The sequence below is a fragment of the Struthio camelus genome, chromosome 2 (genome assembly GCF_040807025.1).
Source record: "Struthio camelus isolate bStrCam1 chromosome 2, bStrCam1.hap1, whole genome shotgun sequence".
NCBI lineage: Eukaryota > Metazoa > Chordata > Aves > Struthioniformes > Struthionidae > Struthio > Struthio camelus.
Window position 1 is genome coordinate 121,016,948 of NC_090943.1, and position 12,922 is coordinate 121,029,869.

The 12,922-nt window shown below is 42.3% G+C and overlaps 1 protein-coding gene across 1 annotated transcript in view; it reads left to right on the plus strand.

Annotated features, from left to right (window-relative positions):
• Window positions 1-12,922, plus strand: part of CABLES1 (Cdk5 and Abl enzyme substrate 1) — a 77,914-nt gene that overhangs the window by 25,191 nt on the left and 39,801 nt on the right. The window contains exons 2-3 of the mRNA XM_068932344.1: window positions 10,428-10,499; window positions 12,700-12,792. Coding sequence (XP_068788445.1) covers window positions 10,428-10,499; window positions 12,700-12,792 — 165 coding nt within the window. The remainder of the gene's footprint in view (window positions 1-10,427; window positions 10,500-12,699; window positions 12,793-12,922) is intronic.

A 12,922-nucleotide genomic window follows, 5' to 3' on the forward strand; every position in this document is an offset into this window, starting at 1 on the left:
TCTTCAGTGAGAAGAGCAGGAAAGCTCTCTCTTGCAAGCTGTGGGCGCACAAGCTCGCAGGCTCGCTGAGGCAGTTATTCTTGACAATAAGGATCGTTCTTTACACAAATAGTGTGTATGATTTTACCACTTTGAAACACGGTTCTGTTATTGCAATATGTTCTCAAGTTAACATATCATTTTAGGCTTAAATGTCTTCAGCATTAAAACTGACTCTGTGTGAACTAATAAACAAGAGGGCATTAATCCCTGTGGGTGTGGTAGTATTTAAAATTTGGCTGGATTACCTTCCAGGACCTAGTGTAATCTCGCATATCTAAAAGTGTGTCCGCTATCCAATACTGGATGTCCAGTATTTGCCATGTCTGAAGCATATGAATTGGCTTGGGCTTTAGCAATACACGGCACAGGAGCGGAAGGCATGACCGGTGTTAACTTCTTGGTATGTAACGGGATGCGGGGAAAGGGTGCCTGATCCGGAGGGAATTTGTAGCAGCCGTGCTCAGAGCTAACTCCAAAGTCTGCACCGCTAAACACCCTGCTCGTCACCACCTGTGCCCGAGTTCGGGTCTCACGCGTGAAATATCTCATGTTAGCTTTCACTTCTTTTGTTTGGTCTTTATGTTCTGCTCACAGAGGAAACTTTTTTTTTTTTGACCAAAAGAATTTTATCCAGGCAATTTGCTCTGTCTGAGATATATTTTTAGTGGGGAGATTTATTAATGCCTGTTCCTATCTCTTCTAAATCTAATCTTAAGACGTGGCAATGCAGAATATATTTTCCCAAATAGTACACGTGCGTCTTGAGGCAAGACAGAAACAGGAGATAAGGTTGCAGGTAATCTAAGAAATATCAAAAATTAAACAAAGCAAAACAAACAGGAAAAGGCTGTAGTTTAACCTCGGCTTTCAGGTGTGTTTCCCAGCTAACTTCAGAGCTTTGCCTGTTCTGAAATATGACATTAGTGGATTTGATACTTTAAAAGCTGATCTTGCAGTGTGGCTTATTCAGTGTCCTTGATTTCAGTGTTTATGCTTCATTTCTGTTCTTAGGAATAGGTGTCCTTAGGATGTGGCTCTTTAGTAGCGACACTGCTTGTGGATAAACGTAAATGTTCATCGTTATACAGTGCACAGAGTTTGTCAGGCAGAGACTACACACGAAGAATCTGTTAGATTAATGTTTATCAGACAAAAGGTATTATGCTCCAGGATTTGCTGTAGAAAAATGACAGAAAGATGAAGAATTTGCACGTTCTTTACAGTGCTATTGTGTCTGCTTGGCAAGCATCCTTGCTGTCATAGGATAGATGATTCATCTTGTTGTTTTGCTGCTTTGCTAGTTTCGAGTGTCTTTAATTAAGCTGGTGCCCAGTGATGTCTTACCATGATAAGATGTGCTAGGCTGTGAGGTAATGGTTTCTGAAAAATAGAGCTATGGCAGTGCTCTGGCTTATTCAAAATAAATCACTGCACACAAGCCTTCTCAGAGCTATCACATTGCTGCAGAGTCAGTAAAGTTAACAGAGGACAGTTAATCTGTAAATCGTTGGTTATGTATCATAGAGGATGTAGATTTGGGGTGTTTCAGGAACTTTGAGATCTCTCCTGTCTTTCAATGAATCTCGCTGAGCTCAGCATAGCTCGTCATTATGGCTTGGTTATGGCTTGTAGCAGGAGGATTGGGTGCAGAGGCAGCTGCCTACAGAGAAGATCACAGAATCACAGAATCGTTTAGGTTGGAAGGGACCTCTGGAGATCATCTCGTCCAACCTCCCTGTTCAAGCAGGGTCACCTAGAGCATATTGCCCAGGATCACATCCAGACGGGTTTTGAATATCTCCAGGGAAGGAGACTCCACCACCCCTCTGGGCAACCTGTTCCAATGCTCTGTCACCCTCACAGTGAAGAAGTTTTTTCTCAGGTTCAGATGGAACTTCCTGTGGTTCAGTTTCTGCCCATTGCCTCTTGTCCTGTTGCTGGGCACCACAGAGAAGAGGCTGGCCTCATCCTCTTGACACTCCCCCTTCAGATACTTGTACACGTTGATGAGATCCCCTCTCAATCTTCTCTTCTCCAGGCTGAACAGGCCCAGCTCTTGCAGTCTTTCTTCATAGGAGAGATGCTCCAGCCCTCTAATCATCTTGGTAGCCCTCCGCTGGACTTGTTCCACTAGCTCCATGTCTCTCTTGTACTGGGGAGCCCAGAACTGGACACAGTACTCCAGGTGAGGCCTCACCAGGGCTGAATAGAGGGGCAGGATCACCTCCCTCGACCTGCTGGCAACACTCTGCCTAATGCACCCTAGGATCCCATTGGCCTTCTTGGCCACAAGGGCACACTGCTGGCTCATGTTTAACTTGTTGTCCACCAGCACTCCCAGGTCCTTCTCGGCAGAGCTACTTTCCAACAGGTCAGTCCCCAGCCTGTACTGGTGCATGGGATTATTCCTGCCTAGGTGCAGGACCTTGCACTTGCCTTTCTTGAACTTCATGAGGTTCCTCTCCGCCCACCTCTCCAGCCTGTCCAGGTCCCTCTGAATGGATGGTAGGTTTCAAACAGGATCCATCTTCTATGACCTGGGAACCCAGCTGAGGCAGGTAGAAATGAAGGGGGCCCACATTTGGGGATTGATCTTCCATTCTTGCTAAACTCGCAGCCCCGCTTTCTTCCCTCCACCAGAGGTTTTATATCAGTCCCTAATTTAGAACGTATTTCCTCCTAGAACCACGTCTTCTAGCAAGGTCAGAAATGAATGTATTAAACGGAATTGTGCAAGATGCTGGAAAAAAAAAAACAGTTCTGACATTTTTCCTGTGTTTCTGCACATATGCATGTGCACACACACACACACACACACACACACACACACACACAATGCAAAAGTTTTGTTAATAAACAGTTTACTTCTCAGGAATGCTGGCATTATTCCACTGTCTCTTCACAATGCTGTTACTCCTAGTTTTATATTTGGTACAAGTACACTAGGTCCAGCTGATAATTCTGGGATACTGGGACAGAGTCGTAATAGAAATTTGTCAGCCACTTAAAGGAACAAGTGCATAAAATTAAACATAAAAGTTCACGAACAAAATATTATGTTGCGTTGGCACATTGTGAAATGCCAGTAGAATACTTTAATATTGTCTTATTGATTTAATTTATTGTTTACTTCTTTCTTTTTGTACTCTGTATCTGACACACGGGTAATTTGTACGCAATCTTTTGATAAGGCGGTATGTGTTATCTGGTACATTTGCATGTTATATACAGACAGCTTAGTAGGCAGCAGTTTGTGCTGTGTTTTTCCAAGCTGCTGCCCTGTGAATTGTGAAAGGATGATGTTTGGAGAAGGATTTAGATGGCAGTGCAGGTAGGATGGTAAGTGCAGGTAGGATGTCTGGTTTGGGGGGAGTCTGGCAGTGACACATGTTCATGTCATAGCTTTCCTCTCCTTGTTTTCCACCCATCGTTCTATCTACCCCCAAAGAGTTGATGGAGACTGAGCAAACTTTTGGCATACTGATTATTCTCCTAATTATCTCTAGCCTAAGGTTTGAAGGCTTCTCTCTCCTTGTAATATGTTTCCCAACAGGACCGGGTTGTTGATGGTACCGTTAGCTCCAAATCTGTGCATCAGAGACACCTTCATTCATGCCACGCTGTGGAAAAGCCTGTGGTCCTAAACTATATTTATGTCCTGCCTGGAAGCAGATGACTAGTAAATGCATTTCTCTTGGTATATTGTGTGTGTGTCTGTCTGTCTGGTGGATTGAGCTGCTGAATTAACAAAACAATTAACCCATTTTCAACATACACCAGATGCTTTTAACACCCAGCCTGGGTAACCTTGCCAAGACACTACACAGTTTAAAAGTTCTGAATTGGGTTTGATGTTCTTTACGGAGAAAGGCTTTGCTTCATAATTATAGCACATAATTAAATACATACATAATTAAATACTGCTTTAAATCAGTTTGGGTAGCTCCTGGAAACTCTGTTTTCCTTAGTAATATTTAATAGTCTCAGGGTTTGTTTTTCCTGTGTTTGTCTTTCTGTGAGATTGGCAAAAAGGCAGGCTGAAAACTAGCTGGGACATAGGAATTCCAGTAAAAGCTGCAGCCAGAGGGTGAGAGGTGACTCATTTAGCAGGTCTTTCGTCTGGGTTAATATTGGGTCATGAAGTTAGGGAGCATGAAGTGAATAGGGATGAATATACAACTGATGTCTTGTTTAGTATTTCAGAAGGATGAAACAAGCCAGTTTAGCCTGGGAGTTTGGGTGGTGGTATTTAGCCAGCAGGCTGACTAGGAAGTGGAAGGAAGTGGCTTCTAGGTGCCCAGGGCGAGGAGCCTGGGAAGGCGTCAGGACGGCACGTGCAGCGTGCATGCCTGTGGCTGCTCAGGACAGGGCACTGCCTGGGCCTGGAAACTCTCTGCGAATTACCTAATTTCCCTGGCTCAGGAAAGAGCCAGCAAGCACATTTCCGTTTATACCCAAATTCTAACTCCAGAGGAGTGGGAGGAGAATGGTAAATGGAAAGGTACCTCTTCGGAGATCAGAGTTGCCTGGAAGATATGCTTATGGCCAGCATGTGCTGCGAAATACTGAAGCAGCAGAATTTGTTATGAACTATAGACTAAAAGTGTGTTTATAGATGTATTTTACTTTTAAACTTTTTACTTCCGGTCTAGCCCCTAGAAGCCTGACCTTAGATCTTGCTGGATACTCTTCTTATTTTCCTTTCACTAGTCAAGTCTTTTTGGTACTGGGGACGCAAGGTGAAGCATAAAATAAGAACAGTCTTAAGGTGTGCTGTTCCCATAGAGGTAGGATTGAGGTAACGCTCTGCCTAATTTGTCTCAGGGGATCTGCAAGCCCAGAATGTGTTTTGGAAGCTCCCCAGGGCGTGTTTGGAAAGGACTACGGTAGGTTGGCTTTTGGGCATCAGGCATCAGAGTCCTGAACTAGCACCTTTAAATAAGGTGGATGGTGAAGGGAAACTCTCCGCTTAGATCAGTAGGCAGGCACTGAAGTATCGTTACAGGTATCCTGATTTTATTCCCCATCATTGCAAGTTTTACAATAGCTTTCTTTTCGTTCCCCTTATATCCCCGTTTAGGATAGTCTTTCTGAATGCAGGTCACGTCTTTTGTGATGAAGACAGTCAAAATGAGCATTTCTAAATTTTCAGAATGCCAGGCAATCTGGTGCTTTTCGGATGCTCTTATACCACAGTATTAGAAATGCAGTTATGACTGGAAGATAATAGCCCTGCCATTTCTACCCAGGGGCTCTTACTCGTGCATGTTCATTTTTCTCATACCTAAGCTGAAGGAAGAGGTGTCCATATGGACACGTGAACTAACAACAGTCTTCAGTTGCTGAAATGTCTTTACTCCTTGAAGTTCTTTTGTCTTTGCTAATTCAGAAAATATTCAAGTGATTAGTACTAGCGTGTCCCATGGTAATTGTATCTCTAAGGGGATTTGCGTAGCAGTGATGAACCCAGGCACATGTAACTTTCTGAGCAATAATGAACTGTGCTGATATTTGTTCATCTGAAGTAGAGCATTTCTTAGATGGAAACAGAGCTACAGATCTAGCTCGGTTTCTTCAAGACCTTTAAATCATGAGTCCTGGGTGAATTGCTGGTGGGCTTGCATAATACCCACTTGACAGGTGTCTCTGTAAAAGTCCTGAAAAAATAATTTGTCCCAAACAAACAGGAGGAGGTTGTCCTAATGGATGACTGTGTTCTGGGAGGCAGCAATACCTGCACCATTGGCTTCAGAAGTTGTGGCTCCATAACCTTAATGGAAGAAAGGGGGACCTACACGCCCACATCTTCTACAAAAATTAAGTATATTTTAAGTGTAGCTATTTCTTCCTGGTTTTGTAGCTGTGCTAGAAAGTCATTACACATGGATTTATTTTTTCTTATCTCTTGGATTATCATCTACTTCCTGGATGGATGGATGGATGGATTTATCCAGAGTTCTGATTACAGCTCCTTTTTTTTGTATCATCTCTTTTCTAGGTGGCTTAAGATTTTGTGTGATAATTGAGCTGAATTTTTGGCAGCGATTGATGATGAAGTTAATTTTCCAGAAATTAGTGGGTTGGTTGCAGTGAATCTTTTTGCAGAGTACTTATTTTGGCTTTTTGCTCCTTTGGTCACAGATCTGCTTTATTTCATTTGTCTTTGTGCTTTATTTCGTTTTTGCAACTGAGACATATTAATCTGTGGAAAATGGACAACATTTTAGATTTTAAGACCCTTACCAAGAGACTCAGACATCTGGTCATCGGTAAATCCAGTGTGCAAACAGAATCATGAATGTCTTGGAAAACAAAAGTTTAAAATACGAGTGCACCAAATACCTCTTTTGTCTCATTCTTTGGGTTTGGTTTGGAATTTGATTTTAGGGTCTTCATCATTTCTGGTCTCATGTTAAAGGAGGAATAGTGAACAGGGAAGAAACAGAAAAGTTTATTTTAGATAGATCTTTAAAGAAAAGTGATTTACATTATTTTAAAATAGAAAAGTCAGTAAGTTGCGTGAGACTGCAATCAAGAACGTGCTACCAGAGCTGATCCTTAAAAGTAGTAGGTCTTCGTCTTTCAGGAGCTAAAAATGTTCTCTTGTATATGCATCACGGTGAGGGGAGAGGGGGGTGAGTTTGTTTTACCTAGGATAAGGTAGCTAAACTAGAGGAACAATTTTTTGAGGCTTTGCCTGGACCTGGAGAAAATAATGTTTTTACTGAAACATCTTTAGTTTTATCATAAAGGCCACTTGTGTTTCAGTGTGTGTTAACTGGCTAAGATATACCGTATACAAGTTTTATACAAGTTTTATACTCATGCCTATAGACTTATCCCAGACGCATGAACCTTGTATGAGTCATGCAATGCTGTTTTGTTTGGGTCTATGTATAGATACTCTTCTTTAACAATAGAAGGATTTTCTCCCAGTTATTATTGGAGCAAGATACTTACTATAAATAACGGGTATCAATGCAGCTTTGCATCAGAATGATTGTGATTTGTGATATAAAACAGTTTTGGTTATTTCAGTTGAAGTCTACATAGATGAGCTGGTGAAATATGTTAATCAATTTTTAAAGAGTAACCCTTTTAAAAATTGTATAGACAAGCCCTGACCACTTGCCTACAGAGAGGAATATGATAAATTGATTTTAAATGTTAAACACAAGTTGAAGTGATGAATTTTTAATGGAGACAATGGAAAAACTGGTTTTGCTTGTATTCCTTGACCCTTTCAAAAGCTTTACTTTTCCAAAAGTAATTTTTTTTTCCATATGCACATGGCACAGGATGTGAGTTAGTTCACAGTAGGGAAGTTCATTAGTTGGCATTTGTGGAATAATATCCAGCTGTGGAAGGCTTATACATATTGGTATTTAGGTCATCTTAATTAGGCCTCAAAATAAAGATTTGAGATAAGAGGAATAATTGCACATACTTCATTGTGGCTGAGGTTCTTCGGTGAAAACACTGGGCAGTTCCCAGGCAGCATAAACTCATTTAAGCAGAGTTGCTGCAAGCCTGCCCCACCAGTGCTCCTGTGAGCATTCAAGGAGTTGGACTGATTAAAATTGACGATTCTGGGGAAGGTGAAAGATGGGGCAGTTTTCAGCTGGATTAGTTGCGGGTACTGGATGTACCTGCTCTCGCTAGTCCCAGGGCCAGCACAGGGAAGAGAGTGGGCTGGGGCAGCCTCAATTTAAATCATTTTAGGCTTTGGTGAGACCCATACTCGTTCGGTTCTGGGGAATTGGTCTTTTGTTCATTTCTTTTATTCCTTCCTCAGTGGATTTATCCAGAGTTCAGTTTGCATTCAGCTATCAGTGCTCCTCTTCCAAGCTTGGATGAGCATGACGGCTTTCCCTACTTCTTTTGGAAACTGTGGAAACTTACTTGCCCTATTTAGAGCCCCCCAAATCCTGCAGAATCACCACGGGTGAACATCCCTGCAAGGTCTTTGTGCCAAGAGTCGTGGCAGTGATTCCCTTCCGGCTTGTGTCGTGTTCCCAGTTAGCAGCCAAAACTCAGGAGGCAGCGTGCATCCACTGTGCTGGGTGTAACAGGACAGTTAAGAACAGCAAGGGGTGCCAAAGGAATTTGAACAGTCAGCGGACAGCCGGATGACCAGCATTTAAAGCTGCCCTGGAGTTGAGGAAATGCAACCATGTGTATTTCTGGCAACCAGTGAATGCATCTGCTTTAATCACAGATGCAAACGTAGGATGTACAATTATCAAACCCATCTCCACCAAACCATCGGCAATCAAGTTGAGGGTGATGTGTAACTTTGGCTGATGGAAGGCTTGGAGGAGAGTTACGATCGTAGTTGGAACATGCACCTAGTGTACAAGCGCCTTACGGCATCTAGCTGCATCTGGGTGAAATTTTGTATTATTGGTTTGATACATTTAATAGGATTAAGGTAGCAAGATTGTAGTGTCGTTAATCTCTCTCTGACTAGTGAACATGCAAACTTTTAGTATGCTTTTTACATTTTAACACCACAAGATGGGAGGGTATCATTGTTTAAGTGCGCTATTAAGTTAATAACGTGTAAAGAACTATTAAAAAGCAATAGCTGTCGTTTGCCACATCAAGTGGTACTGGTAGCTGAAACCTCTGACCTTTGTTTATGGACTAATGGAATTGAAAATGAAAGGGAACTCCTCTTGCTTTGAATTTCTCCCTAGAAGAGCATCCCTCTGTCCACTGACTATAGGTGGAGCCAAGGGAGCACCCATGGGCGCAGGAGACAGATGGCTGGTGTCTTCTTCTTTGTCTTTGTCAGCAAGTCAGCACATCCTAAAATGCAGAGCTCCTCATCTTTAGTAGCATTTTGAAGGTGCATGCTGTCTTGTACCAGATCTTATAAAATTCTAATTTAGACAAAGCCTAAGGGGATTTAGGTTTACATATTTTCACATTACACATTTTCCTGAGAGGATTACGCTTCGCACTTAGTTGTTCTAGAAATTGTTTGACGGGTATTTTTATGATTTTCTAAGTACTCAAAAACCCACATACACATTCAAACTGTCTTGAAATGTGTTGTCTAGAGGTTAGAGATAGAAATGTGGTGTTTGAACTAGTAGTAAACTGAATCACTGAACCTCAAGGTTATTTTGAGTTGAAAACTTTTCAGTAATCTGATTTCTAGCATGGCTCCAGGAACAGTTGTAGCAGCGCAACTGGAGGGGCTAGCAAATTGCAGGAAGGATTAGAAGCTCGTTACAACGGCATCATCAGTGAAAACAATTTATTGTGAAACTACAGCCCAGGAATAAATTAACCAGCGCCCTTCCAAGCACGGGGGTGCTCATAACATTTTCCGATTCTGGAAACTCTTTATACGCAGATCAAGGGAGTCAGGCAGCTTGGTGGGAAGAATATTAAGGTAACTGGAGTGCAACAGTGCATGAGGAGTGCAATAGTGTATGAGGACCTTTATCACTGGATATAAAATCACGGAGTTGGGGGGGGCCTGTCTTTGGTTTTTTGTTTTTTTTTCTTCTCCCTCTCCAACCCCCCCAGGGTTTTTTGGAAGCCTGAGCACAGCTCTTAGTTTTGTGCTGTTTTCCAGGTGTCTGGAGGCTGCAGTTAAAGGCAGCCCTGTGCTGGAGCTTCTTCCCTGCCCACTAGAACAATCAGAAAACTTGAAAAGAAAGGATAAAATTTCTCTTGCAACTTCATTTCAGCAAAGAGTGGGGAGGGATCTGACTTGAGTGAAGAAAATTGGTTTGAACGTAAATCTGTGCTGCTCAGAGTGATAGAGCACTGTTTTAAACTGCTGTCCTGTACCCAGTACTACAAACTCTGTGATTATTTTTCCTCTGTTTAGTCACCCTTCAGAAAGGTGATGAAATAGTAACAGAATGGGCATTACTGAGAAATGAGTGCCACTTTTTGGTAAAAGCTGTGGGCAGAGAGCCAAGAGGAATAGTTATAAGAAGAAGCATGGCCCGTAACAGTGTGAATGGCACAGTCAGCCTGCATACCTCTCCGTCCTCATTGTTTGTTGTAGAGCTGTACTTAAAGTATGGCAAGTTGTAACACGGCAAATGAGGAACTAGTGTTAGGTGGGTGTTGAACGCGTTTAAAGAAAGGAAAATTTGAAAACGGGAAAAACGAAGGAGGAGAAACAGTTGGGAGTTTCCATGTGGATATAGAAGCTTTTATGAAATAGATTGTTTCTGGTTGGAATCAAATTGAATTTTTAAGATAAGCAAGACGGAACAAAATAAAACTTGATTACTACCCAAACGTACAGCTCAGATCAGTTAAACGTGCAGTTTGTGAGCTTGGCTAAATAACAGCTCTGAGTACTTTCTTATGCCCTCTAACCGGCGGCGATGTTCTGTGTTTTGTTGTCTCTGCAGGCGTCGGCTGATCTCCCAGCGATCTTCTCTGGAGACTCTGGAGGACATTGAGGAAAATGCCCCACTGCGGAGGTCATTTTATTTACTCTCTGTCTGGTTACTTGTCTGTAGGGCACGTGCATGGACGAACTTGCTGTCCTTGCCCATGTCGAAAAGTGGCTAAATGTGCATGTTGGATGTTCTTCATAGTGGGTAAAGATATCGAAACCTCACACACCCTGCAAGATGGTAGATGACACGAATTAGACGTTATCTGGCTTTAGATGATTAAATAAAAAGGGACTATTTAAATTTGATGAATAGAGAAGAAAGTTTAGTTGTCACCAACAGGAACGATTAGTCCTTAGCATAATACATGTAAAAATATATTTAGTAGAGTAAGCTTTTTAAGGTTAGCACTTTCCTCTTTTCTGTGGATTTTTATGGTGTTTGCTTCTCTCAGTACACACAAACTCATTTCAGTAAGCAGCGTTACTGTCTTTGTGTGTCGGATGGTTGGGTTTTGATGACTACCTCGTCAATAAATCTGCTCCCATCCATGTTAAATCAGCAGTTTCATCACAGTTTTGCTTCTACATCCAAAAGGCAACAGCTTCTCTGGGCACTGCAGGAGTTAGTCCCTAGGCATCCTCTGGAGCGGGCGAAAATGGAGCAACTGTTTAACAACTCCGAAATGGACTGATCAGTCCTCTGACCAGTGCCTGGTACACTTCCAGGTCAGCTGTGCAGCCAGGCAGCGGCTTATTTTTGAATGTCTCTTTGTCTTGAGACCTGTAATTCGGCTGGGTTATGTTGGTATTTAGCCTATAGCCTTGTTTATCCACGCGCAGTTTGGCTGTCTCTCCCCACCTGGAAGCAAAGACTTAATAGCAGAGACTCTACCAACTGGCCTATTACCAAGACTTGATTATTTTTACAAAGCCTACTGCTGAATGCTTACCAGCATGTTATGAAGTGTTCTCACAAATGATTCAAACATATGTAGTTGGCAGAAGATATAAACAAAGTACGGTTAGTGAGGCAGTAAATTTACTTGCTAATTCACAGAATTGTTGGTAGAATCACTCTCTTGGTGGTATTTTCCTGTGAAGAAGGAAACAGGAGTAATTGCAACTCGAGAGTGAGGGAATCGCAAGGATTTTACTAACGAGAAGGCGGCAGCAAAGTGATGGGGTGATTTCAGGAGCAGGGTCTTCATAGTGTGGAGGTAGGGTAACATTTTCCTCTCCAGATAGGAGTGAGGGAAATACAGCAAACCCAGTCCTCCTCCACCCATCCCAACGTCCTCCTCCAGTCTGAAAAGGGGAAAGATTTGTCAAAAACACAACACATTGCAGCAGTTTGCCCTCAGATCTGGTAGCTATTGGAGGCCAAGATAGCCTTGGCTGCTAACTCCACTCTCCAAAAAAGCTGTGCTGAAATCCCCGGCTGCCCACTGAGCTCAGGAGCTGCCTTGGTGCCCACGCTCTGGAGGTGGTGGAGCAAAAAGCAGTGATGAGGTGGAATGGAGAAAGCTTTCACAGCGTGTCATGGTTTTGGTTGGATAAAAAGAGCCAGGTGGGACGGGGGTGTGTGTTTGTCTTGTTGCTCCTTTCTGGGGCAATTTCTTTTCTCTAATTGCAATTTTAAGAAGCATGTTCAGATGTAAAATAAATTTAAGGATTCATGTTCTGAAGATATATTTTTCCCAGGTAATTTATTTTCAGTTTTTTTATATGCTGTCATGATATGCTTTCATATCATGAAAATTGATATTTAGAGCTAAAGGCAAGCAGGGATCACCCTTGTAAATGAGAGATTTTAAGTCTTTCTAAAATTAAAACAAGTAAGAGCTTTCCTCAGTAACTCCCTTAGCAAAAGCTGAGGAAGATACAAAAGTGTGTGTGTTGGTGTGTGTGGGGTGGGGGGGGGGAAATCACATAAAGATTTACCAGGTTCTATTTCTTTTTTTCCTCTGAAAGCTAAATCTAAGCTATCACAGCAGGTTACAGGAAGTTTTATTTTCCTGAGATTTTTAAATGTGTTTTTTGCATGAAGGGAGGGGTGGTGGTGCTTTCTCTTATTATTTTAAATATTTTTTCATTTGAGCCTGTCACCTTTCCAGACTTACTGTCTTCATTGTTCTTGCTGATTCCTGAAACAGGGTGACTTGAATCATTTGTCTAGTCTTTCCTTCCTGCCTTTGTGTAGGCTACTATGCTGTACAGCAGGGAACTGAGTGCGCTTCTTTTCTTTTTTTTTTTTCCCCCCTCCCAACTGATTTATTTTTCAGATGTCGGACTCTCTCAGGATCACCCAGACCAAAGAACTTTAAGAAGGTTCATTTTATCAAGAACATGCGGCAACATGATACCAGAAACGGCAGGTACTGTGCATGCAAAGGCTGCTGCTTCAAAGGCAATTTGTGGGGCAGGGGAGAAAGGGAAGGTTTCAGTATCCCCATGAAAGAGCAAAATGACCCACTGCCAATTACCAAATACCCAGTCAATAACAGC